This window comes from Cherax quadricarinatus, chromosome 33 (genome assembly GCF_038502225.1).
Source record: "Cherax quadricarinatus isolate ZL_2023a chromosome 33, ASM3850222v1, whole genome shotgun sequence".
NCBI lineage: Eukaryota > Metazoa > Arthropoda > Malacostraca > Decapoda > Parastacidae > Cherax > Cherax quadricarinatus.
In genome coordinates, this window is record NC_091324.1 from 21,822,398 (window position 1) to 21,849,466 (window position 27,069).

The following is a 27,069-nucleotide window of genomic DNA, read 5'->3' on the forward strand; positions in this document are numbered from 1 at the left end:
GGTTACTTGTTCTATCTAGGCTGGAATATTGCTGCATACTAACAGCACCTTTCAAGGCAGGTGAAATTGCCGACCTAGAAAATGTACAGAGAACCTTCACGGCGCGCATAACGGAGATAAAACACCTCAATTACTGGGAGCGCTTGAGGTTCCTAAAACTGTATTTCCTGGAACGCAGGCGGGAGAGATACATGATTATATACACCTGGAAAATCCTAGAGGGACTAGTACCGAACTTGCACACGAAAATCACTCACTACGAAAGCAAAAGACTTGGCAGACGATGCAACATCTCCCCAATGAAAAGCAGGGGTGTCACTAGCACGTTAAGAGACCATACAAAAAGTGTCAGGGGCCCGAGACTGTTCAACTGCCTCCCAGCATACATAAGGGGGATTACCAACAGACCCCTGGCAGTCTTCAAGCTGGCACTTGACAAGCACCTAAAGTCGGTTCCTGACCAGCCGGGCTGTGGCTCGTACGTTGGTTTGCGTGCAGCCAGCAGCAACAGCCTGGTTACCTGGAGGTTACCTGGAGGTTATTCCGGGGATCAACGCCCCCGCGGCCCGGTCCATGACCAGGCCTCCCGATGGATCAGGGCCTGATCAACTAGGCTGTTACTGCTGGCCGCACGCAGTCCGACGTACGAGCCACAGCCCGGCTGATCCGGCACCGACTTTAGGTATCTGTCCAGCTCTCTCTTGAAGGCAGCCAGGGGTTTATTGGCAATTCCCCTAATGCTTGATGAGAGGCTGTTGAACAGTTTTGGGCCCCGGACACTTATGGTGTTTTCTCTTAGTGTACCAATGGCGCCCCTACTTTTTATTGGCGGCATTTTGCATCGCCTGCCCAGTCTTTTACTTTCAGGCTCTGATCCACCAGGAGGCCTGGTCACAGACCGGGTAAACTCCAGGTACGGGTTTAGCATACATAGCAAAATACAAACATAATACATAAATTACTAGGCCAGATTTTCTTGGGGTGGGCAGGCACCTGCTAGAAGAAAAATGAAATCCTTGCAATACTGGAAACAATTATTGCAGCGCTGCCTGAACGATAAGAAAAAAGTACCTTCCTGTGATGTTGATTTGTTTGTGGTCACCAGGTCGATGTTTACATCTGGTCCAGGTGGATATGAAGCCATTAACCCTAGACACTGAACTTCATCCCGTGATACTCTTTGCCCACCACCTGCAGACAGCTCACCGTTCACCAGGTCAGAACATACAGGCTCCGACTTCTTGTATAAGGACAAGTTCGGAGGGTTTCGGGGCAGCAGAGATGTCAGCTTCAAGTTATTCTCTATTTTTGTCGTCAAATACTGCACGCTGAGGAAGATATAAATCAGAGGCAACAGATTAGTTTTAAAGTTTGGCGAAAGTTGCGATTTTTTTTTGTGTGTGGCAGAAGAGGCACTTTGCTCTCGACATTTTTAAAACAAATGTGGCATTAATTTATCCTTTTATCTGCAAAATTTTAGGTGTATATATTGGACCGTAAGTCTGAAAATGGAAGGCAGGATAGGATAAATCTGATATCGTGTAAAACTATCTTTTCTTATTTCTATAATAATACATTATCCTTCAATATTGTATTTACAGCACTACATCTTCCAGTATTGTATTTACAGCACTACATCTTCCAGTATTGTATTTACAACACTACATCTTCCAGTATTGTATTTACAACACTACATCTTCCAGTATTGTATTTACAACACTACATCTTCCAGTATTGTATTTACAACACTACATCTTCCAGTATTGTATTTACAACACTACATCTTCCAGTATTGTATTTACAACACTACATCTTCCAGTATTGTATTTACAACACTACATCCTCCAGTATTGTATTTACAACACTACATCTTCCAGTATTGTATTTACAACACTACATCTTCCAGTATTGTATTTACAACACTACATCCTCCAGTACTGTATTTACAACACTACATCCTCCAGTATTGTATTTACAACACTACATCCTCCAGTATTGTATTTACAACACTACATCCTCCAGTATTGTATTTACAACACTACATCTTCCAGTATTGTATTTACAACACTACATCTTCCAGTATTGTATTTACAACACTACATCCTTCAGTACTGTATTTACAACACTACATCTTCCAGTATTGTATTTACAACACTACATCTTCCAGTATTGTATTTACAACACTACATCTTCCAGTATTGTATATACAGCATTACATCCTTCAGTATTGGATATACAGTATTATAACTGTTTACGTAGTCAAGCAGGAAACAGAGGCCAGGGTGAGTGTGTTTACACCAGCAAAACTCTAAACTGGATTAGAGATTTTTTTGTGTGAATATGATTTAAAGTGGAGCACTGTAACTCGCTGATAAAAATTGATTACGTACTGGTGGAGAGCCTTAAATCCGTTGAGATCCTACAGTGCCTGGGCAAATGGGAGGCAATTAGGCTCGATCTAAGGATGGGGAAGATAGGTACAAATCCTTGGATCAACATCCGCTCCCCGGCATCAAGTACCCCTTGAAGGGTACAAATATTTATACAAACTATACATGGATACACGGTATTACTGTCTAGTACAAATAGCAAAGTATCCCATAGAGGCGGGGCCAGGAGCTTGGACTCGACCCCTGCAACCTCAACTAGGTGAGTACGGTGAAACATCTGACGGCTGAACTGATCTACGCGACGAGTGACGACTCGAGGTCCTCCGCAGTACTGAAAGATACCTGGCGTTAACACTACACTAGTAAGTTTATTCAGATACAGTTACACAAATACAGTTACATAAATTATCATACATAACAGCATATATGTAGATTACCCAAAAAAGTCAAAATGACTTATTTCCACTGTGGTCCTTGTAATATCTTATTATTTAAATCTTACAAGGTAAAACAGCTAAGTAACTCGACTATGTGAAAAACAGTTACAATAGAAGGAGATATACAAGGAATAAGGTAAAGAGAGGATCAGATCTTTAAACCACATTAACCAGATCTGCTGTATGACCCTAGTGGGTTTAGCGCTTGCTTATAATTATAATAATAATAATAATAATAATAATAATAATAATAATAATAATAATAATAATAATTTAGCCAGATTTCTTGCGTCTTAAGTTTGTTATATTCCCACTGATTCCTAAATCATTTGATAACACTGCCAACGAAGTTCGTTTGTGCCAACCTGGCAGTGGCGTTGCTAGGGTACTTGAGTTATACAAGTGCGTGACCTTCAGTATGGTGCGTGACCTTCAGTATGGTGCATGACCTTCAGTATGGTGCGTGACCTTCAGTATGGTGCATGACTTTCAGTATGGTGCGTGACCTTCAGTATGGTGCGTGACCTTCAGCATGGTGCAGGATTTTTCAAGATGCAGGTAGACAGGTTCTCCCATTTAACTTACCCGACGAAGATGAGTAGTGCTGTCGTCAGGAGCTGCGTCAGGTACCTCAGAGACAAACATCGACGGTAACAGTGTAGAAACATGTTCTACGACAGAGCTAGAAGAATTTCTTGCTTTATCCTCGTAGATTTTTTCACTCCCGAACTGTAAGAGAATACGGATTGTTATTTTATAAAGCACTAAATTCGCAGGGGTCATTCAGCGCCTGAGAAATGGGAGGCATTTAGTTTGCTCCAAGGGGAGGGGTAGCTTTAATTCCTTGGATCAAGAGCCCTTGGCCAGAAACAAGGCACCTTCCACTACCTCCTCTTTCCCCTCCCTCTCCCTGTAATGGCGAATAAATACTTTCCTTACTTCAAAAATTACGAGCCAAAATCTCTAAACTTTCCACTAATAGTAACATTCAGAAATGTGGACGATCATATTTGTATCACATTGTGTATCGTTACTCACGGTTATCACTTAGCAGAAATAAATTATGGAGAGGCGTCTTAAAGTAACCCAAGAGAGACAAATATATATATATATATATATATATATATATATATATATATATATATATATATATATATATATATATATATATATATATATATATATATATATATATATATATATATATATATATATATAATATATATATATATATATTATATATTATATATATTATATATTTAACACAATGACCGTCTCCCACCGAGGTAGGGTTACCCGAGAAAGAAGAACCTTTACATTTAGTACTTTATAAAAGAGATGGGGTTACTAGCCCCGGCATTTTAGTCTCCTCTTACGACACGCATGGCTTACGGAGGAAGGATTCTCCACATCTAGGTGTATTTATCTATTGTGCCTCCAGTTCTAGTGTTACTTCTTTACTGGTTGACTGCTACCTGCCTGCCTGGCCCAGGTCGGCAGCGGTCCTGACACCACCTGTCATGTCAGCTAATCACAGACACCCACCTCGGATTACTGGTGTTATGTGAATATGTTTGGATTGTGTTCTGGTACAAAGAGATATCTTGGGTTGTTAGTGAATCTCGGGAGTCAGGACAAACGCTGTGTACATGGCATCATATACAGTCTAATCTTATTCTGTCTCAGAATTAACATCAGCATAAACTCAACGGTCAAAGGACCTTCCTTCTTTGCAGGAAAGTAACAATTATTCTGCACTCTTAAAAACGTACACTAATTAATAACGGGTCATTTTAACAGGTCTTATTAACTGTATTGTTAATTAGCCTCCCATTACCATTGTTACAACTTGAGTAGCAGTTCCTCAAGTGATAGTCTAAGTAGCAGCTCCTCAAGTGACAACCTGAGTAACAATTCTTAAGAGTCACATATCATTTAAGTAATAAAAGTGTTGGGTGTCGAGTCCGGTGTTGATATTAAAATAGAGAAATATTGATATAAAGTATTGTGGTTTTTAAAGTGTATATGAATTGATATAAGTGTATATAAAATGCATAATTTTTATATTTTCTTTGATAAAGAACAAAAAGGCACAATACTGTGACTGGAACAGTACACAAATAACCCGCACATATGAGAGAGGAGCTTACGATGACGATTTGGTCTGACTCGGACCATTTACAAAGTCACACTAACACAAAAGAGTGAGGGAGCCAGTATATATAGCTGGGAGGAGAGGGACGGGACCAAGAGAGGAAGAAAATGAAGTAGTGGTAGTGATAAGGCTTGTTATAAATGGTTCAAAGCGGACCGAAACGTCGCCGTATGCTCCTCTATATGTAAGGGTTAGTTACGTACGTATTTGCTATGATGTAGAAGCCGCTTGTTGTGATCACACAAGCCAGTCTTGCAACCCCAGTGTGATAATCATGCAGATTCCAATATTTCCTGGTTAGTTTCGGCACTCTCGTCATTATTTTAAACTAATGTGGTTAAATATAGGCCCTATTGGATTTATGTAACACATTCACACGTAAACCACAAAACATCACTAGTTCCCAGGAAGCGTTAGGAAATCGACGTTGAGAAAAACGTGAGGAAATGAACGAAGGAAAATCAGACGAGTCACAGGGACGTTAGGAAGTATTTCTTCAGTCATAGAGTTGTCAGCAAGTGGAATAGCCTAGCAAGTGAAGTAGTGGAGGCAGGAACCATACATAGTTTTAAGAAGAGGTATGACAAAGCTCAGGAAGCAGAGAGAGAGAGGACGCAGTAGCGATCAGTGAAGAGGCGGGGCCAGGAGCTGAGTCTCGACCCTGCAACCACAATTAGGTGAGTACAATTAGGTGAGTACACACACACACACACAGCAACTAATGAGACTATTACTGCTACGTTTCGCTCCCCTGATTATTTGGGTTATCCTTGGTTAATATTGGTTATCCTGAGTTATCCTGGATTATTCTTGGCTATCAGGCATTCGATGTTAATAATCTCTATAAAATACTATAAATTATCATATCGTACTTCATAGACTGCTAAATCCGCATGGGTCATTTAACACAAGAGTGGTAGAGGCTCAATATTTTTCGCCAGGTGATCCCGGACGGTGGATCGAGGCCTACAAGACTTCAGTAACATGCAGGGGAGATTCACCCATAAGTCAGGAGGAGACTTACCAAGCGCTACACTCACCTGTGCTATCACTTGTACACTGAACTAAGAGGAAGTGTACCAGAGTGACTCTCCCAGCATCAGGGAAGAGGAAGGCCCCGTGGCCTGGTGGCTAAAGCTCCCGCTTCACACACAGAGGGCCCGGGTTCGATTCCCGGCGGGTGGAAACATTTCGACACGTTTCCTTACACCTGTTGTCCTGTTCACCTAGCAGCAAATAGGTACCTGGGTGTTAGTCGACTGGTGTGGGTCGCATCCTGGGGGACAAGATTAAGGACCCCAATGGAAATAAGTTAGACAGTCCTCGATGACGCACTGACTTTCTTGGGTTATCCTGGGTGGCTAACCCTCCGGGGTTAAAAATCCGAACGAAATCTTATCTTATCGTAACATTGTCTCTCACGGGGATACTTTAATTATCATCATTAAGAGGCGCCTGACTTTCCCCGTCTCCTAATATCACGTTTATTTTTCCCATATAATCTACCTTGTCCATAAATACTATTGCATTTGCTTTGCTTTCGTCAGGTGAAGTCTGGGATTTTTTCTAAATTCATGGTATAACTTAGCAAATCTTGGAGGACAATTGTGTTACAGAGGTCAGACTTCTCCAACGTAAATAGTGTAAATTAAACAGGATAACAAAAAAAAAATGTCTGACAAAGTGACTTATCTCTATTATGGGTTCTTTTAATATCTTATTTAAACCTTAAAAGTGGAAGATAAGATAAGATAAGATAAGATAAGATTTCGTTCGGATTTTTAACCCCGGAGGGTTAGCCACCCAGGATAACCCAAGAAAGTCAGTGCGTCATCGAGGACTGTCTAACTTATTTCCATTGGGGTCCTTAATCTTGTCCCCCAGGATGCGACCCACACCAGTCGACTAACACCCAGGTACCTATTTGCTGCTAGGTGAACAGGACAACAGGTGTAAGGAAACGTGTCGAAGGTTTCCACCCGCCGGGAATCGAACCCGGGCCCTCCGTGTGTGAAGCGGAAGCTTTAGCCACCAGGCCATCTTCGACTTTGAACGCACTACTAAAACTTTTTAAGAGACGTTTTAAACTTTCTCAGAATTAAAATGTAAATATCTCAGACAGAAAATATGAGTTTATAAATAATTTTATTATTTTTTTCATGTGTGAAGTGTTAATTAGGTATAAAAAAAATTCCTAAGTTTCACTGGAGTTATCTACGTGCACAAGACAACGTTGCAGCAGCTACTTCAGTTTTATAAAATAGGTTAGGTCAGGTTCGTCAGGAAACAGGACAAGTGTTTCCTGACGCGGGTCTTGGTCAGATGATGACCCGCCTTTGGAGGTTTTGGTCATCTGACCGAGGCCTTCCGCTGGCTTACCGGTCCACCCCTTTAAAAAATATGGTCATATTTATAACCATTTCTAGTTTTTATAAAATTCCCCTGGATGCGACCCACGACAGTCTGGTAACATACAGGTACCTTACACAAATAACCCGCACATAAAAGAGAGGAGCTTACGACGACGTTTCGGTCCGACTTGGACCATTTACAAAGTCACACTTGTTATTTGTGTATCGTTCCAGTCACGGTATTGTGCCTTTTTTTTCATTTATACAGGTACCTATTTTCACTGCTAGATGGGTAGGAGCAGCAGGGGTTTAAGGAAACTGGCTCTTATGTTTCTCCGTGCCAGGGATGTGAGCCCAGGACCTTGCGATTGTGAGGCAAATGGTCTCACCAGCGAGCTACGCGGCACTCCATTGAAATACTCCTAATGGGAGGGAGGTACGTAGGGATGGAGAGACGGTGGGATGGTTAGAGGGAGGGAGGGAGGGAAGGGGAGGAAGAATGGCAGGAGAGATGGTGAGAAAGGAGGGAGAGAAGGTGGTGGGGAAGAGGGGGAACAAGAGATTTACAGAGAGAACACAAGTAATGAAAATAGTGATGTAGAGCACTGAGCTGCCTTATTGGGAAGCTGCTTCAGTCCTCGCTCTACAACCACTGGTCTGTGTGGTTACATTGATATATACTGTGTGTGTGTGTGTGTGTGTGTGTGTGTGTGTGTGTGTGTGTGTGTGTGTGTGTGTGTGTGTGTGTAATATATAAGTAAAGTCCTGCAATAATGAGGATATTGTCAACACTCAACTATCGCACACATGGGTCTCTCAAGACTGCAAATCTTTTGTCATGATATCGTTATATATCCTAAAAATAAAGGAGTTCCCCCACTACTGTGACGTATTATCCACAATTATATTTAATGACCTAAAAAGGGTCCAATAATGGCTTACGGGCAACAATGGCACAAGCTATCAGTTAAGAGAATTTACCCACTCCGTCACAAGGACCCAACACTTTATAATATATAATATATAAATATATATAAATAAATATATGTATATATATATATAATCATTAAATTAATTTGCCCTTTTTCTTAGGTTTTATATGTTTATATCTTTTGTGCATATACATTATATAAAACTAATCCTATTATATGCCTTTTATCACGTAATTTGCCTACAGTTTTATTAAAAATTCTTTAAAAAGAAAATGACTATTGTAGCTTTGAATGTTAGTTGCAGACACTGAACCAAATGTTCGTAGTAAACATAGCGCAGACGTAGCCTTATAAAAAGGCTCTTAAACGGCCTTCAATAGGAGAGATATTTGCGTTGTTGGTACTCGTATATACTGCAAGTGGCTGTTACACGCAGAAAGCTTCGACACAATGGCCCTGCAACCCAAAGCAATCTTACGAGAACAAGTTACAATTTCTGGATACGAGGGGATGTTTGCTTATTTCTGGCTCTCTTGTTCCCTCCTTTCCTCTGTCCCTTCCTCGTTACTTCCATTTATTGCTCATTTTCCTGGAACTTAATTTAAAGTATTTTTATATTTACTAAAAAAAGGTAATTTTTTAGCCTTTTTATCATACGGATGCACTATTTTTTTTAGGATAAAAAGTTTAAACAATAGATGCGTCTGAATTCTAATTCCCTAATTTTAGAAACCGTGTCCGATGACCCTTCTGGACTCTTTTTCCTCTCTCGAATTGTGCCTCCTTAGAACTGCCCTTGTATACTTCTGTCCTTTTCTTGAATTAACCAACTGACAACTACCCTTCTGTACTTCTACGAAGACTTCTGACGCAGTGATCCCTTGGGCACTGTTATCCTGCATTACGAACATTAGTGTGAAGTCTCCAGTACAGTCGGGTATTAGAGAACATCGAAGTGAACTGTCTGGTATTATAGAACATAGAAGTAAATTATTATTAGTAATACAGAACATCGAAATAATTATTTGCATTATATTTATGACGAATCTCTAAAACGGTTGTGGTATATAGAACCTGAGGAATGGGAAGCAAGTAAGTCTGATCCGATGAAGGAGGAAACAACGTTAATTCATATCAAGATCTCTGCAACAACTTCAAGGGCCTCCCTTGATGGGATCTGGAAGTGAGGAAACCAGAGAAGTTTCGTATTCTGTTCTCTTAAGCAGAAAGCCTCAAGGCAACTAAGAAGGTTACGGAAATTCTCTCAATTTTTACACAGAAATAGAAACTAAAACTATAAATTAAATAGGTAAGAAAATTTTGATACAGTGTGAGCTCCTGGAACAGGGACGCCCATTGAGACTTTCAAGGAAAGAAGCCAGGGATTCCAAAAGTCAATGATTTCTAAGGGGTAAGGGTTTCCAAGGGAGATTACAGATGGGCAAAGGTTTTCGAGGGAAGAAAGAATTACCAGGAGGGGAAGGCAAGAGGCCACGCAAGCTATCAATATATTTTTTCCACTAATAACACAGACTACCATGGGAGATTACTGCTGTTACTGCTGCTCTGACCCCTTCCTTCCATCCATCCTCCCTCCCTCCCTCTCATCCTACCCCAGTCCTCCTCCTTGTCCTCCCTTCTTCCTCTTCATTTCATTCTTCCTCCTCCTTTCCTTCCTTTCTCCTCCCTTCCTTTTTCCTCCCCTTCCCTCCCTCCCTTCTTTCTTTTCTCCTCCTCCTCCAGACCCCCATAAGCGCCACGAAAATATTCGAACATAAGTTTACACCCCATGAATATGAGATGTAAATAACATTACGTTTTCTCCCGGCAGTGTAACGGCCAGCAGAGACTTGGCCAATCAGAAATAAAAATGTTTACAAACAGCAGTTTTCACTGGTAATAGAAAAATGTAAGTTTTATGAATACCGAGTTAACACAGAAAAAAGTGATGTTGGGATGCGAGGAACATTCTTCTCCAAAGTTGTTTGGTAAATTTAAGACTGGTGATAATACACATGGTAAAGTATAAACATTATATATATATATATATTATATATATATATATATATATATATATATATATATATATATATATATATATATATATATATATATATAATTCATGTACACACACACATATACAAATAAACGTGTACAAACAATGATGCATATCAAAAGTCAAGTGCATGTGCCAGTCCCCTCCACCCACCATGGTGTTCAAAATAGAATGCCTTTTAGACATTCCAGCAACACTTGGTCTAACGCATTAAAACACACAAGTAACAATTGAATGGCACAATAGTTGCCCCAGGAACCAGAGAGTTGGCACGTCCTGACCCCAGCTGGCAGTCACTAGAAGATTGATTCACCACGGCTAACATTAACTATCCTCTCTAACCCCTACCCTACCACAAGAGAAAAGTGTTTCCCAACACTGAGTCGTAATTCCGGGGTAGACTGAAGTTCCAGGCAACGGGTAACTACTAACTAGGGGTGTTTATGCATAGCTTTATGCGAGCTCTGGTATGGCTGTCTTAGCTATGTACCGACTTTCTGGGGGTAGGTAACGGGTGATTATGGCATCATTTGAGAACATTTTTTTCTCCCTCCGCATAAAAGTGTCTGCCAATAGAAGGTTTCCTGAAGAAGGTCGGACATGTTGCAGGTCTGAAATTAATCCTGACCTCTGAGTGAACTACAAAAACAACTTCCTAGACTGTCTGAACAAGATTTAATGGTATAAATAAACACTCCTTATCACTAACATATTTTCGCATTCACTATCATCTCTTTTTCGTCTTCCTCACTTACATATAATCTTTTATATCGTCATTCTATTCCATCTGCTTCTACCTCCTCTTCCTCCACCTTTACCGCTGACTGCTTCAATGCTGGTTCGTCCTCAGCCTTTTCCCTGTTAGTTCTGACGCCTAGCTCTTTGAAGAAAGCCTCGGAGACTAGACGATGCGGAGATTACTGCCACAAAAGTCCAAGTAAAGTCTGCTGAGCGCCCCGCTTCCTGCTAAGATAATCCCCTCCAGTGTTGACAGTCTTTCCAACATTCCTTCAGGGGATTTTAGATGATGATCTGCCCGAGTTGACCTTGAGACTTCAGAAAATAGTCTCATTGATTTAGTTATATATATTTTCAATGGTCTTAGAGGAGGAAAGCTGCTGATGAATTTGTCTACTTTATTTGGGATTTTGAGCATTCGTATAGCTATGAGGATCCCTCTAGCTATGAGGATCCCTCTAGCTAGGAGGATCCCTCTAGCTAGGAGGATCCCTCTAGCTATGAGGATCCCTCTAGCTATGAGGATCCCTCTAGCTATGAGGATCCCTCTAGCTATGAGGATCCCTCTAGCTATGAGGATCCCTCTAGCTATGAGGATCCCTCTAGCTATGAGGATCCCTCTAGCTATGAGGATCCCTCTAGCTATGAGGATCCCTCTAGCTATGAGGATCCCTCTAGCTATGAGGATCCCTCTAGCTATGAGGATCCCTCTAGCTATGAGGATCCCTCTGGCTATGAGATCCTATTTACCGTAGCTGCGCGGAGTCATCTAGCGCTGCTTAGCTGTGTGTGTATATGATACACACTGTATATTACCAGTATATTACCTCTCAGTTACCATATGCATATATGGTATATACCGGCACGTATATGTATATACCGGCACGTATATGTATATACCGGCAAGCATAACAGGAACTATCTTGCTCCTGAAGTGGATATGGTGGCATTAGTGGATGATTAGCAGAAGCATTAGTAGGGTAAACAAAGGCTGGATTAAGTGGATAATGTAGGAGCACCTGGATGTCTGGATGCGTTCGCATTAGTAGGGTAAACAAACATGAGCCATGCGTTTTTTCTGGATAATGTAAGCTAAACTTGCGGTAAGTGGATAATGTAGGAGCACCTGGATGTCTGGATGCGTTCGCATTAGTAGGGTAAACAAAGGCTGGATTAAGTGGATAATGTAGGAGCACCTGGATGTCTGGATGCGTTCGCATTAGTAGGGTAAACAAAGGCTGGATTAAGTGCGACTCTAAACAATGTCTAGTTACTTTTTTAAATTGCGATGATGGCATTCTTCCCATCAAGCTTCTCATCTTTTTTCCTTTCAATTTTCCCCCCTCTCCAGCTTTTCCTTAAGATTAATAAAAATTTTCCCCAGTGTATCATTAGCTTTGACCGTACAGGGTATCTCCATTTTTCCCCACAGCGTTTGAGAGAGAGAGAGAGAGAGAGAGAGAGAGAGAGAGAGAGAGAGAGAGAGAGAGAAACAAATCTGCGAAACACAGGAGGTACAACAAATCCTAGTCCACCCTCCCAGGCACCTAGGCTGTGCTCTCGCTGTCACCGGAAGGGGCACTCTGCCAACAACTGCCTGCGAGATACCAGGTGTAACTACTGCTACAAGAAAGGACATAAGGAGGACCAGTGTCGGAAGAAAAAGGAACTTGACAGACAGGGCCACCTGTTTAGAGACCTGTTCTCAGAACAAACCAGCAGGATCTCTGAATTGGTAAACACTCTCACACGTCACCCACTTAGCTACTCCTATCCCAGCCCATCAGGTGGGATTGGGCCTTATACAAGACCACAGACCTACATCCCTGCAGCTGCCTCAGTACCCTACCTCTCTCAAGGGCAGGCACCTTACATTCCCTACACACCCACCACCTCAAGCTGACCACTTCATCATGAGGAGCCAGTCTATCAGCATCCTGTCGGCCAACATTAGAGGTTTCATTACTAATGTTGGAGAGCTCACACATAGCTTTGTGAACACTCGACGTCCCGACATGATAGCTGTTGAAACATTTTTGGATGACAGGACTCCAGAAAATTTTGCAAGAATTGCTGGCTACACCTCATGGATGAGAAGAGACAGGCAAGGGCAAGGAGGTGGTGTTGCTGTGTGCTTCTCTAAAAGTGTTCATGCCCAGCACATAGATGTTGCCACCCCTACACATCTTGAAATGATGTTCTTCAAGCTCTGTATAAACACTAGTACCTCTGTACTAGCATGTGCAATGTACAGACCTCAGTGGCAACATGCAGACCCTATCAACTTCCTAATGGAAAATATTGACTCCCTTCTGCTACAACACAACTGTCAACATATTATAATTGTTGGTGACCTCAACCAGCACCTTATACAGAGGGACTTTGATGACCTTCTTGCAGTGTTTGACATGAGAAACTTTGTTGATTTCCCTACTCATATCTCTGGCTCCTCCCTTGACCCAGTAGTGAGTGATCTGGCAGAAGGCATAGTCACTTGTCAACCCCTCGGCTACGTTGGATCGTCTGACCACAAGGCTGTTTTTACCACACTTAAGATCCCAACAGAACGAGGTGAGGAGTCCACACGCACAACCTGGCTATGGGAAAGAGGTAATTGGCCAGCCCTTTGCTCTGAGCTCGCCACCACCGACTGGAATGCTCTTCTCCAGGGGGATGTTGACAACCAAGTGAAAGCCTTCACTGGACACATCCTTAATCTGCAACAAGAACACATTCCTCACCGGCAATATGTGACAAAGCCTACAGATCAGCCTTGGTTTGGCTTTCGTTGTAGAGAGGCTGCTACTGCTAAGTACAAAGCATGGCGAAGGTATAAGAGACATCCTACCACCTATAACAGGAACTTGCACATGCAAGCCTGTAGGCATATGGGTGATGTTCAAAAGTGGGCCATTACTAAATGGGAGGTGGACACTAAAAGAAAGTTAGCATCAGGTAGGGTAGGCTCCAAAACCTGGTGGTCCCTGGTCAAGGACAGACAAGGTTATCTGCCTGATGAACTTATTCCACCTCTAAATCGACAGGATGGGACCACCTCTACTAGTAGTCAAGAGAAGGCGGACCTCTTTGCTGAACACTTTGCTACCAAAATGCAAGTTCCTGATCCAGCAAGGGACCCTCCTTGGCTAGCTGCAAGAACTGTGTCAAAACTGTCAGTGGTGACAATAAGGCAGGAGGAGGTGCATTTCCTTCTTAAATCACTTGACCAAGAAAAGGCTGTGGGCCCAGACAAGTTGAGCCCAAGATTGTTGAGAAGATGTGCAGACCAGCTAGCAGCACCTCTAACTCGCATCTTTCAGCACTGCCTAGTACAGTGTAAATGGCCCTCTCCATGGAAAGAGGCAAATGTAGTCCCTGTTCACAAAAAGAAGAGCAGAGCAGAAATCAGCAACTACAGACCAGTGTCACTCCTGTCAATCACTGGTAAGATCCTTGAGACAATAATCTCAAGACAAATGACAGATTTTTTTGACTACCACTCACTACTTTGTGATCGTCAATATGGCTTCAGGAAAGGTTACTCTGCTGCTGATCTGTTGTTAAACCTCTCCACTAAGTGGCACCAGTCACTGGATGAATCCAAAGTCAGCTGTGTGGTAGCACTGGACATTGCTGGCGCTTTCGACCGGGTGTGGCACCAGGGCCTCTTAGCAAAACTTCAAGCACTGGGAATTGCAGGCTCTACGCTATGTCTCCTCAGTGATTACCTTCATGGTAGATCTCTAAGTGTAGTCCTCAATGGAACGGAATCAGCAAGGCATCCTATTGGGGCAAGCGTTCCACAAGGAAGTGTGCTGGGTCCACTGTTATGGAATGTCTACTTCAACGACCTTCTTCATCTCATCCCAGAATCACATGCATATGCAGACGACTGTACACTGACATTCACTTATCCAAGAGAAGAAATGCCAGCTGCTCTAAGCTACATCAATCACCAGCTGAGAGCTATATCAGCTTGGGGAAATAGATGGCAAGTAACATTTGCACCTGAAAAAACGCAAATGATGTTCGTCTCTAGGCACCATGATGGTAATGCTGGCGCAGTAGTAAGGATGAATGGGACGATGTTGGCACCTGGAGAAGAAGTTGATATCCTTGGGGTGAAATTTGACTCCAAACTAACCATGAAGAACCATGTTGTAAATCTTGCAAACAAGGCAGCCAGGAAGCTTACAGCACTTCGCCGTATCTCGCATCTGCTTGACAGTAGGGGTTGCAAGATCCTGTACGAGGCACAAGTACGCTCACACCTTGAGTATGCTCCACTTTCTTGGTTTGCCTGCCCCCCCTCTCATCTGCGACTGCTTGACAGAGTAGAGAACAGAGCAAGACGTCTCATCTCTCGCCTGGACCCATCCTGGATAGATCTGTCATTTCAGCAGAGCCTTCAACATAGGAGGGATGTGGGTGGCCTTACTGTTATGTACAAGGCCAATATTGTCAAAATACCACACTTGGATCCACTTCGAGGACAGCGTGAAACAAGCTTTTATGCCACAAGACGGGCAGAAAGCAGCAACTTCACTCTGGCTGTACCCTTCTCCAGAACATCACTCCATCTGAGATCATACATACCCAGGATGACTCGAGTATGGAACACATTCGTACAGCATAATGATGTCAACGAGATAACGTCAGTTGATCAAATGAAAATGCTGGCCCACAGATGGCTCCAACTTCATCCTGTTCCCTACTTGTATGTCTCATAACAAAAATGCTTTCAAATGAGCTGATGTAGGTAACAGCTCTTAGCTTGCCAATAAAGTTAGGAATCCTTAACCTGTAAATAGCTGTCAATAAAGCTAGGGATCCTTAACCTTGTCAAACCCTGTGTAAAAAAAAAAAAAACTCTGAAAGTATTCTCTGCGTAAAACAATGCCACGAAGTTTAAAATGCCAAGTGAAGTTCGCAAGTTCCAGAGGTATTAGCCAAAGCGTCAGTGTGTTTGGGGAGGTTAAACGTCCTGCTTAACGAGGCTCTGATTTCCTCCCCCCCCTCCCCTATCCCCCCTCTCGGCAAAATTCAACATCATCGATAATTGTCCTGGCCGAGCCCGTCCCTCCGGAAATCAGGTAACAAGAAACCTGATCCACAGGGGGGGGGTTAATGTGGGGCTGGGGGAGGGGGGGACAGAAGAGAAATGGGAGGGGAAAGGGGAGTGGGAGGGGAAAGAGATGGACAAAAACACCTCACAAGAGACGTAATCATCCCAGCATGACGTAAACTCGCCCTAACATGGACGCAGTTACCCTACAAGGCAGGAAAAAAATTCTCATCATGGACAAAAACACCTCATCACGGGACAAAACACCAACATGGGACAAAACACAAGATAAAATAGAACTGTAAGGGACAAAAAACACCTAAATACGGAGAAAAAACATACACCGTAACATGGAGCAGGAGAAACACTCAAACATATAATAATAATAATAATAATAATAATAATAATAATAATAATAATAATAATAATCTTTATTTCTATAAGTACATGTACAAGGTATACAGACCATAGCTGACATCAGTGACATACTACTATATAGAAAACCACTTGTTATGCTGAACATTTCGGGCAAATTAGGTCAGTTTTGCCCCAGGATACGACCCACCAGTCGACTAACTCCCAGGTACCTATTATTACTGATGGGTGAACATAGACAACCGGTGTAAAGAAACACGCCCAATGTTTCTACCCTCGCTGGGAATCGAACTCGGATCCTCGCCGTGTGAAGTGAGAGCCTTAGCCACCAGGCCACGGCGCACCGTTACAACACCCAAACATGGAACAAAAACAACCAAACAATAAAAAAATAAACAAGATTCCGTAAAAACTCTCTGAACTATTAAAAACAGAAAAAAATTCAGAATATTACATATTTCGCCCCACTTTTATTTTTTCACATTCAAAAATAAAATAACGAGATCACAAATTCCGTCGCAATATAAATCACGTTCCCAGTAACATGACAAAAATAAAATTCTACACAATTTTAGGGATAGAATCCGAATATACTGAATCAGAACTCTTTACAAATCAAAATTTCCGTGGGTGAATAAGTTCAGTCTCTGACCAGTGATGACATAACATTACGTGTCCGTTCATAAATGACTTAACATCAATGATGACGCGACATCAAAACAGGTGATCATAAATGACGTGATATTAAAAGCAAGGTCCGGGATTTATTGCCGCATATATATACACATTTTAAATCAGTCAGACGGCAAATTACCGGAGGGTCATTTTCCGGCTGATGTGGACTTAAAAGTTGTCATGGTTTATCTAAACCACTTTTGTGTTGGTTTATGAGGCTGTCTTGTCCGTGATTACATGTTAGTTTATGAGGCTGTCTTGTCCGTGATTACATGTTAGTTTATGAGGCTGTCTTGTCCGTGATTACATGTTAGTTTATGAGGCTGTCTTGTCCGTGATTACATGTTAGTTTATGAGGCTGCTTTGCCCATGATCACACGTTTGTGATAACTAATTCGCAGTTACAGTGACTGAGGTATGTCTGTGTCCCGTCTTCACTGTGTGTGGGGGTGGGGTGGGGGGAGGACGAATTATTATAATCGAAAAGAAGCGCTAAACCCACAAGGGTCATGCATGCTAAATAAGTATTGTCTATCATCCCTGTGACTCGTCCGCGTGTTTTAAAGTTCCAGCTACGTCCTCGTGTACCCGAGACCAGCCTCTCCTAAACCCTCGCCCCCTTCAGCCTCTCCAACACCCTCGCCCTCTTCAGCCTCTCCAACACCCTCGCCCTCTTCAGCCTCTCCAAAACCCTCGCCCCCTTCAGCCTCTCCAACACCCTCGCCCTCTTCAGCCTCTCCAAAACCCTCGCCCCCTTCAGCCTCTCCAAAACCCTCGCCCCCTTCAGCCTCTCCAACACCCTCGCCCCCTTCAGCCTCTCCAACACCCTCGCCCTCTTCAGCCTCTCCAACACCCTCGCCCTCTTCAGCCTCTCCAACACCCTCGCCCTCTTCAGCCTCTCCAAAATCCTCGCCCCCCTTCAGCCTCTCCAACACCCTCGCCCCCTTCAGCCTCTCCAACACCCTCGCCCTCTTCAGCCTCTTAATTCCTCTCAGTTTTGTGTACATCGTAATGTCACCCTCGGTCCTTCTTTAACCTTCCCTCATAGTTAATACCCCTCAGCTCTGGTTCTGATCTCGTTGCAAACCTTTGTATTTTTTTTTCTAGTTTCTCTACATGCTTTATCAGATACGGGTTCCATGCTGGCGCTACATACTCCGAGATGGGCCTGGCGTAGTATGCCGTGCATAAGGTTGTGAATGCCTCCTTGTTGATAGTTTTGACAATTACCCTTAATTTTTGATGTCTAGTGGTTGTTGTAGCAGTTATTCTGCTGATGTGTGCCTCAGGTGACATGCTGGGAACTATGTTCACACCGAGGTCCTTCTGCTTTAGGGAGATTTGCAGCTCTCGTCTCGAGAGCCTGTACACTGTTTTCTGTCGTCTTTGTCCTCTGATTTTCATAACATTGCACTTGCTGGGGTTAAATTCAAACAGCCAATTGTCAAACATATCCTGAAGCTTCTCTAGTTCCCTTTGTAGTCTTTCCTGGTTTGCTTCTTTTTGTAACCTCCTCATTAGTTTCACATCTGCCAACAGGGACACTTCTGATTATTGCTTATACACAGACAACAGTACTGGTGCAAGTACTGACCATTACTGAACTCCATTCATATATATATATGTGTGTGTATGTGTGTGTGTGTGTTAGTTACCATTTGGTCCTAGGCACATGTCGATTAGACACTAGGCCTGTTGTATGTGCATGTGTGTGTGTGTACTCACCTATTTGTGGTTGCAGGGGTCGAGTCCTAGCTCCTGGCCCCGCCTCTTCACCGGTTGCTACTAGGCCCTCTCTCTCCCCGCTCCATGAGCTTTATCAAACCTCGTCTTAAAACTGTGTATGGTTCCTGCCTCCACTACGTCATTTTCTAGGCTATTCCACTGCCTTACAACTCTATGACTGAAGAAATACTTCCTACTATCTCTCTGACTCATTTGTGTCTTCAACTTCCAATTGTGGCCTCTTGTTTCTGTGTCCCCTCCCTGGAACATCCTGTCCTTGTCCACCTTGTCTATTCCACGCAGTATTTTATATGTCGTTATCATGTCTCCCCTGACCCTCCTGTCCTCCAGTGTCGTCAGGCCGATTTCCCTTAATCTTTCTTCATAGGACATTCCCCTTAGCTCTGGAACTAACCTTGTTGCAAACCTTTGTGTGTGTGTGTGTGTGTGTGTGTGTGTGTGTGTGTGTGTGTGTGTGTGTACTCACCTAGTTGAGGTTGCGGGGGTCGAGTCCGAGCTCCTGGCCCCGCCTCTTCACTGATCGCTACTAGGTGTGTGTGTGTGTGTGTGTGTGTGTGTGTGTGTGTGTACATACATGTGTCTACAACATTTCATACATACGATTTCGTAAATCATTGTGTATGGCAGCTATCAAAATTGCTGGTCAAAGCCAGTAAGGGCGAGAATGAGCGCAATGAGACCAGAAAAGTCTTCATGTGGTATTTGCTCGCCTGAATAAAGCTCTCTCTTGCCCCAGGTATCCTGCATGCAACAATATCGATGCCTTGCAAATTGCTTCTCGTAATATACGAAACATCTCGCTTGTAATGTGCAGAAAGTGATTGCTTGGTACAGTGGGATTACTGTGGTGCAGTGTGTGTGGGGATTACTGTGCAGTGTGTGGGGATTATTGTGTAGTGTGTGGGGATTACCGTGGTGTAGTGTGTGTGTGTGGGGATTACTGTGGTGCAGTGTGTGGGGATTACTGTGGTGCAGTGTGTGGGATTACTGTGGTGTAGTGTGTGTGTGGGGATTACTGTGGTGCAGTGTGTGGGGATTACTGTGGTGTAGTGTGTGTGTGTGTGTGTGTGTGTGTGTGTGTGTGTGTGTGTGGGGATTACTGTGGTGCAGTGTGTGTGGGGATTACTGTGGTGCAGTGTGTGTGGGGATTACTGTGGTGCAGTGTGTGTGGGGATTACTGTGGTGCAGTGTGTGTGTGTGGGGATTACTGTGGTGCAGTGTGTGGGGGGATTACTGTGGTGCAGTGTGTGTGTGTGTGGGGATTACTATGGTGCAGTGTGTGTGTGTGTGTGGGGATTACTATGGTGCAGTGTGTGTGTGTGTGGGGATTACTATGGTGCAGTGTGTGTGTGTGTGTGGGGATTACTGTGGTGCAGTGTGTGTGTGTGTGTGTGTGTGTGGGATTTCTGTGGTGCAGTGTGTGTGGGGATTACTGTGGTGCAGTGTGTGGGGATTATTGTGTAGTGTGTGGGGATTACCGTGGTGTAGTGTGTGTGTGGGGATTACTGTGGTGCAGTGTGTGGGGATTACTGTGGTGCAGTGTGTGGAGATAACTGTGGTCTAGTGTGTGTGTGTGTGTGGGGATTACTGTGGTGCAGTGTGTGTGGGGATTACTGTGGTGCAGTGTGTGTGGGGATTACTGTGGTGCAGTGTGTGTGGGGATTACTGTGGTGCAGTGTGTGTGGGGATTACTGTGGTGCAGTGTGTGTGGGGATTACTGTGGTGCAGTGTGTGTGGGGATTACTGTGGTGCAGTGTGTGTGGGGATTACTGTGGTGAAGTGTGTGTGTGGGGATTACTGTGGTGCAGTGTGTGTGTGTGTGTGGGGATTACTATGGTGCAGTGTGTGTGTGGGGATTACTGTGGTGCAGTGTGTGTGTGTGTGTGTGGGATTTCTGTGGTGCAGTGTGTGTGTGTGTGTGTGGGATTTCTGTGGTGCAGTGTGTGTGTGTGTGTGGGATTTCTGTGGTGCAGTGTGTGTGTGTGTGTGGGATTTCTGTGGTGCAGTGTGTGTGTGTGTGTGGGATTTCTGTGGTGCAGTGTGTGTGGGGATTACTGTGGTGCAGTGTGTGTGGGGATTACTGTAGTGCAGTGTGTGGGGGGATTACTGTGGTGCAGTGTGTGTGTGGGGGGATTACTGTGGTGTAATATGTGTGGGGATTACTGTGGTGTAGTGTGTGTGGGGATTACTGTGGTGCAGTGTGTGGGGATTATTGTGGTGCAGTGTGTGGGGATTATTGTGTAGTGTGTGGGGATTACCGTGGTGTAGTGTGTGTGGGGATTACTGTGGTGCAGTGTGTGGGGATTACTGTGGTGCAGTGTGTGGGGATTACTGTGGTGCAGTGTGTGGGATTACTGTGGTGTAGTGTGTGTGTGTGGGGATTACTGTGGTGTAGTGTGTGTGTGGGGATTACTGTGGTGCAGTGTGTGTGTGTGGGGGGGGATTACTGTGGTGCAGTGTGTGTGTGTGGGGATTACTGTGGTGTAGTGTGTGTGTGGGGATTACTGTGGTGCAGTGTGTGTGTGTGGGGGGGGGATTACTGTGGTGCAGTGTGTGTGTGTGGGGATTACTGTGGTGCAGTGTGTGGGGATTACTGTGGTGCAGTGTGTGTGGGGATTACTGTGGTGCAGTGTGTGTGGGGATTACTGTGGTCCATTGTGTGTGGGGGGATTACTATGGTGCAGTGTGTACTCACCTATTTGTACTCACCTATTTGTGGTTGCAGGGGTCGAGTCCTAGCTCCTGGCCCCGCCTCTTCACCGGTTGCTACTAGGCCCTCTCTCTCCCCGCTCCATGAGCTTTATCAAACCTCGTCTTAAAACTGTGTATGGTTCCTGCCTCCACTACGTCATTTTCTAGGCTATTCCACTGCCTTACAACTCTATGACTGAAGAAATACTTCCTACTATCTCTCTGACTCATTTGTGTCTTCAACTTCCAATTGTGGCCTCTTGTTTCTGTGTCCCCTCCCTGGAACATCCTGTCTTTGTCCACCTTGTCTATTCCACGCAGTATTTTATATGTCGTTATCATGTCTCCCCTGACCCTCCTGTCCTCCAGTGTCGTCAGGCCGATTTCCCTTAATCTTTCTTCATAGGACATTCCCCTTAGCTCTGGAACTAACCTTGTCGCAAACCTTTGTACTTTCTCTAGTTTCTTGACGTGCTTTATCAAGTGCGGGTTCCAAACAGGTGCTGCATACTCCAGTATGGGCCTGACATACACGGTGTACAGTGTCTTGAATGATTCCTTACTAAGGTATCGGAATGCTGTTCTCAGGTTTGCCAGGCGCCCATATGCTGCAGCAGTTATCTGATTGATGTGTGCTTCCGGAGACATGCTCGGTGTTATACTCACCCCAAGATCTTTCTCCTTGAGTGAGGTTTGCAGTCTTTGGCCACCTAGCCTATACTCTGTCTGTGGTCTTCTGTGCCCTTCCCCTATCTTCATGACTTTGCATTTGGCAGGATTAAATTCGAGAAGCCATTTGCTGGACCAGGTGTCCAGTCTGTCCAGGTCTCTTTGAAGTCCTGCCTGGTCCTCATCAGATTTAATTCTCCTCATTAACTTCACATCATCTGCAAACAGGGACACTTCTGAGTCTAACCCTTCCGTCATGTCGTTCACATATACCAAAAATAGCACTGGTCCTAGGACCGACCCCTGTGGGACCCCGCTCGTCACAGGTGCCCACTGTGATACATCATTACGTACCATGACTCGTTGTTGCCTCCGTGTCAGGTATTCTCTGATCCATTGCAGTGCCCTTCCTGTTATATGCGCCTGATGCTCTAGCTTCTGCAGTAATCTCTTGTGAGGAACTGTGTCAAAGGCCTTCTTGCAGTCCAAGAAGATGCAATCAACCCACCCCTCTCTCTCGTGTCTTACTTCTGTTATTTTATCATAAAACTCCAGAAGGTTTGTGACACAGGATTTGCCTTCCGTGAATCCGTGCTGGTTGGCATTTATACTCCTGTTCCGTTCCAGGTGCTCCACCACTCTCCTCCTGATAATCTTCTCCATAATTTTGCATACTATACACGTCAATGACACAGGTCTATAGTTTAGTGCCTCTTTTCTATCTCCTTTTTTAAAAATGGGAACTACATTTGCCGTCTTCCATACCTCAGGTAGTTGCCCAGTTTCCAGGGATGTGTTGAAGATTGTGGTAAGTGGCACGCACAACATATCTGCTCCCTCTCTAAGGACCCACGGGGAGATGTTGTCCGGTCCCATTGCCTTTGAGGTATCGATGTCCCTTAGCAGTTTCTTCACCTCCTCCTCATCTGTATGTATGTCGTCCAACACTTGTTGGTGTATTCCTTGCTGGTGTCCCCATCTGGTCTGTCCCCCCAGAGTCCTTCCTGTCTCTACAGTAAATACTTGTGTGTGTGTGTGTGTGTGTGTGTGTGTGTGTGTGTGTGTGTGTGTGTGTGTGTGTGTGTGTGTGTGTGTGTGTGTGTGTGTGTGTCTGTCTGTCTGTCTTTCTCTGTCTGCCTCTCTCTGCCCGCCAGCGTCCGTGTCTGTGGGTGTGAGCACGTGTGCGTACGTGTGTTTAAAGTTGAAGGTGCAGGTGAGAGGCCCTACTGTTCTCTCTTACCCAGCCTTCAACCATCACTTCTTGTGTTCACCAGTGTTCATAAAGGCAGAACATTTCATTCATCTTTGTTCACCAGTGTTCATCGAGAAGACAAATCTTGCTTCCAGCAAAGTTCCGTGACGCCGGTGAAGGACTCTATCCAAGTACAGAGACTAATCCTACTCTCCCCTCCATTCAAACTTGAATAAGCCACCATTCCCCGGGTTACATGTGGCTTATACGAAGTTTTGATCTTTCCCGCGAATGTAAATCAGGTATACTCAGTTAGTAATGGCTTCCTTATAGGCAAATTAAGAACATAATAATATAAGAAAGAAGGAACACTGCAGCAGGTCTACTGGCCCATGCGGGGCAGGTCCATGTCAACACCCGGCTTAGACCAATGACCCACCCAGTCAGGTCACCTCCACTTAAGGAAGGAGCACGGCATCTGACCCACTAGCACCAGCTAGTCAGGTCCATCTCACACCCACCCACACCCACTCATGTATTTATCTAACCTATTTTTAAAACACAGCAAAGGAATTTCACACTTATGATGATAAAAGCCACGGCAGCCATCATGTATGTCTTTCAAAGGAGCACAAAGTCACGGTACTGTAGTTCACAATTTATTTTTTTTTATTTTATATATTTTTATCTTTTATTATTTATTGATATATATTTTTTATTTATATTTGTAGTCTGAGAGGTAGAAAACGAAGTTAATGTGACCTTAAAGAGGCCAAGCTAAAAAATATTTTGGACGGTGAGGGTACTTAAGATTTGTTCGGATTTTTAACACGGGGAGGGTTAGCCACCCAGGATAACAAGAAAGTAGGTGCGTCATCGAGGACTGTCTTATTTCCATTGTGGTGTCTCAATCTTGTCCCCCAGGATGCGACGCATACCAGACAGACACCCAGGTACCTACTTACTGCAAGGTTAACAGGGAGAGCAGGTGTAAGGAAACATGTGCGATGTTGAGAGACATCAATACACTTCCATTAACCGAAGAAGATCCAGCACTTGGGATATATTTTGATGGGAAATAATTTACTTGTCCCCAACGCAGAGAAACGACCTTGTAAATGATCTCTTACGTGGTGGGTCAGGAGGGAGAGATCATGGAGGAGTGGTATCTTTCACACAAAGTTCTACACTAGTAGCGCGCGCGCGCGCTCGTGTGTGTGTGTGTGTGTGTGTGTGTGTGTGTGTGTGTGTGTGTGTGTGTGTACTCACCTAGCTGTGGTTAAAGGGGTCGATTCACAGCTCCTGGCCCCGCCTCTTCACTGGTCACTACTAGGTCACTCTTCCTGCTCTATGAGCTTTATCATACCTCTTCTTAAAGCTATGTATGGATCCTGCCTCCACTACATCACTTCCCAGACTATTCCACTTTCTGACAACTCTGTGTATGAAGAAATACTTCCTAACGTCCCTGTGAGTTATGCGAGTCTTCAATTTCCAATTGCGACCCCTTGTTGCTGTGTCCCATCTCTGGAACATCCTGTCTCAGTTCACCTTGCCAACTGCTCTAGGTATTTTATATGTCGTTATCATATCCCCCCTATCCATTCTGTCCTCCAGTGTCGTTAGGTCGATTTCCCTTAGCATCTCCTCGTAGGACATGCCCCTTAGCTCCGGGACTAGTCTTGTTGCAAAGCTTTGCACTTCTCTAATTTCCGTACGTGCTTGGCTAGGTCTGGGTTCCAAACTGGTGCTGTATACTCCAATACAGGCCTGACATACACAGTGTACAGGGTCCTGAACGATTCCTTATCGAGATGTCGGAATGCTATTCTTATGTTTGCCAGGCGCCCATATGCTGCAGTAGTTATTTGGTTAATGTGCGCCTCAGGAGATGTCCCTGGTGTTATACTCACCCCAAGATCCTTTTCCTTAAGCGAGGTTTGTAGTCTCTGGCCCCCTAGACTGTGCTCCCTCTGCGGTCTTCTTTGACCTTCCCCAATCTTCATGACTTTGCACTTGATGGGGTTGAACTCCAGGAGCCAGTTTCTGGACCAGGCCTGCAGCCTGTCCAGATCCCTTTGTAGTTCTGCCTGGTCCTCATCTGATTGATTTTTTTTCATCAACTTCACATAATCTGCCAACAGGGACACTTCTGAGTCTATTCCTTCCGTCATGTCGTTCACATATACCAGCAACAGCGTCGGTCATAGGACTGACCCCTGTGGAACCTCGCTCATCACAGGCGCCCACTATAACACTTCGTCTCGTACCATGACTCTCCGATGTCTTCCCGACAGGCATTCCCTGATCCATTGCAGCGCCTTCCCTGTTATACCTGCCTGGTCCTCCAGCTTGTGTGTGTGTATACAAATCAGCCGGATCAGAGTGCACGTGAACACAACAAGGGCATCAGTGCGCGTTTGGAAATAGTGAAGAAAATGATTGCGAGACCAGAACGAAGAAGTGAGCCTGAGGGAAAGTGGGAGAAAGACAAGCTTGGAGCGCAGGGATTTTCCTTTGTGAAACGGAGAACAATAAGAGAAACAAGACAAAGACCGAGAAAACAAGAGGAAGTATCAGGAGGTCTGGACACGTAGGTTCTAATGGAGAGAAGTGATGACGAAAGCGATCGAAACCTTGAACATGTGTCAGGATCAGGGAGCCTTCGTTATTACTGCATTTATGGGAAAGCACTAAACCCATAGGGGTCATACGGTGCCTCGGGTAATGAAAGACGTTCAGGCTTGATTCAAAGAATTGGAGCATTGGTCCAGTTCCTTAGATCAAGAGCCCCTCACCAGCATCAAGGAACCTTCTTTGAGGGCTGGGAGCCCCTAGCTTTTCTAAACCATTAGCTCTTCGAATGCTAAAAAAAAAAAATGTACAAATGGTCGGTCGGTCGGTCGGTCGGTCGGTCGGTCTCTCTCTCTCTCTCTCTCTCTCTCTCTCTCTCTCTCTCTCTCTCTCTCTCTCTCTCTCTCACACACACACACACACACAGATGTAGGCATGTAACCAGTACTTGTTGTGATATTACAAAGAGTGATAAACTGTTTTTTTTCTCCGCAACTGAGAGGGTCAGTGTCTGAAATCTCAGGAAGAAGAGATGTTAGGGCGAGTGTCCTGGCTCCTGCTGCCCCCGTCAACCTAAAAATAAATACCTAAGAGCTAATCGACTGATGTAGGTCGCATATTATGGGCTCTTCCCTAAGATACCCCTAACGAAAATAAGCCACACTGATTAGTTTTCTTGGTTATCATGCTTTATTAACTCTCCGAGGATATTACCGGGAAGAAAGTCTTTCTTTTCTTACGCTCACATGGTAAAATACGCTCTGAGCCGTTAGACATTAGACTCCTTGCTTTTTTTTTTAATTCGCCATTGTCCGGTAATTATGCCTTCATAGAGATCAAATATACATTAAAGTAAAATCTAGCAGAGAACAACGAATATTAAAAGTTTCCGAATCATTTCGGGCGTGTAGAAATGCAGGAAGGGTAATACGCAAATTTACACTGAATTGGAGAAGAGGCTGGCAGAGGCTGTGTAGAGGCATGCAAGAGAGATTTAAAGTTGTGTCACGCGGCCATATGTTG

At 44.2% G+C, this 27,069-nt stretch overlaps 1 protein-coding gene across 1 annotated transcript in view; it reads right to left on the minus strand.

Moving 5' to 3' along the window:
• LOC128693998 (3-galactosyl-N-acetylglucosaminide 4-alpha-L-fucosyltransferase FUT3-like) overlaps positions 1-27,069 on the minus strand; it is a 71,461-nt gene that overhangs the window by 16,225 nt on the left and 28,167 nt on the right. The window contains exons 2-3 of the mRNA XM_053783961.2: positions 3,413-3,556; positions 1,072-1,328 (exon numbers count right to left, since the gene is read on the minus strand). Of these exons, the coding sequence (XP_053639936.2) occupies positions 1,072-1,328; positions 3,413-3,495 (340 nt within the window). The 5' untranslated portion in view covers positions 3,496-3,556. The remainder of the gene's footprint in view (positions 1-1,071; positions 1,329-3,412; positions 3,557-27,069) is intronic.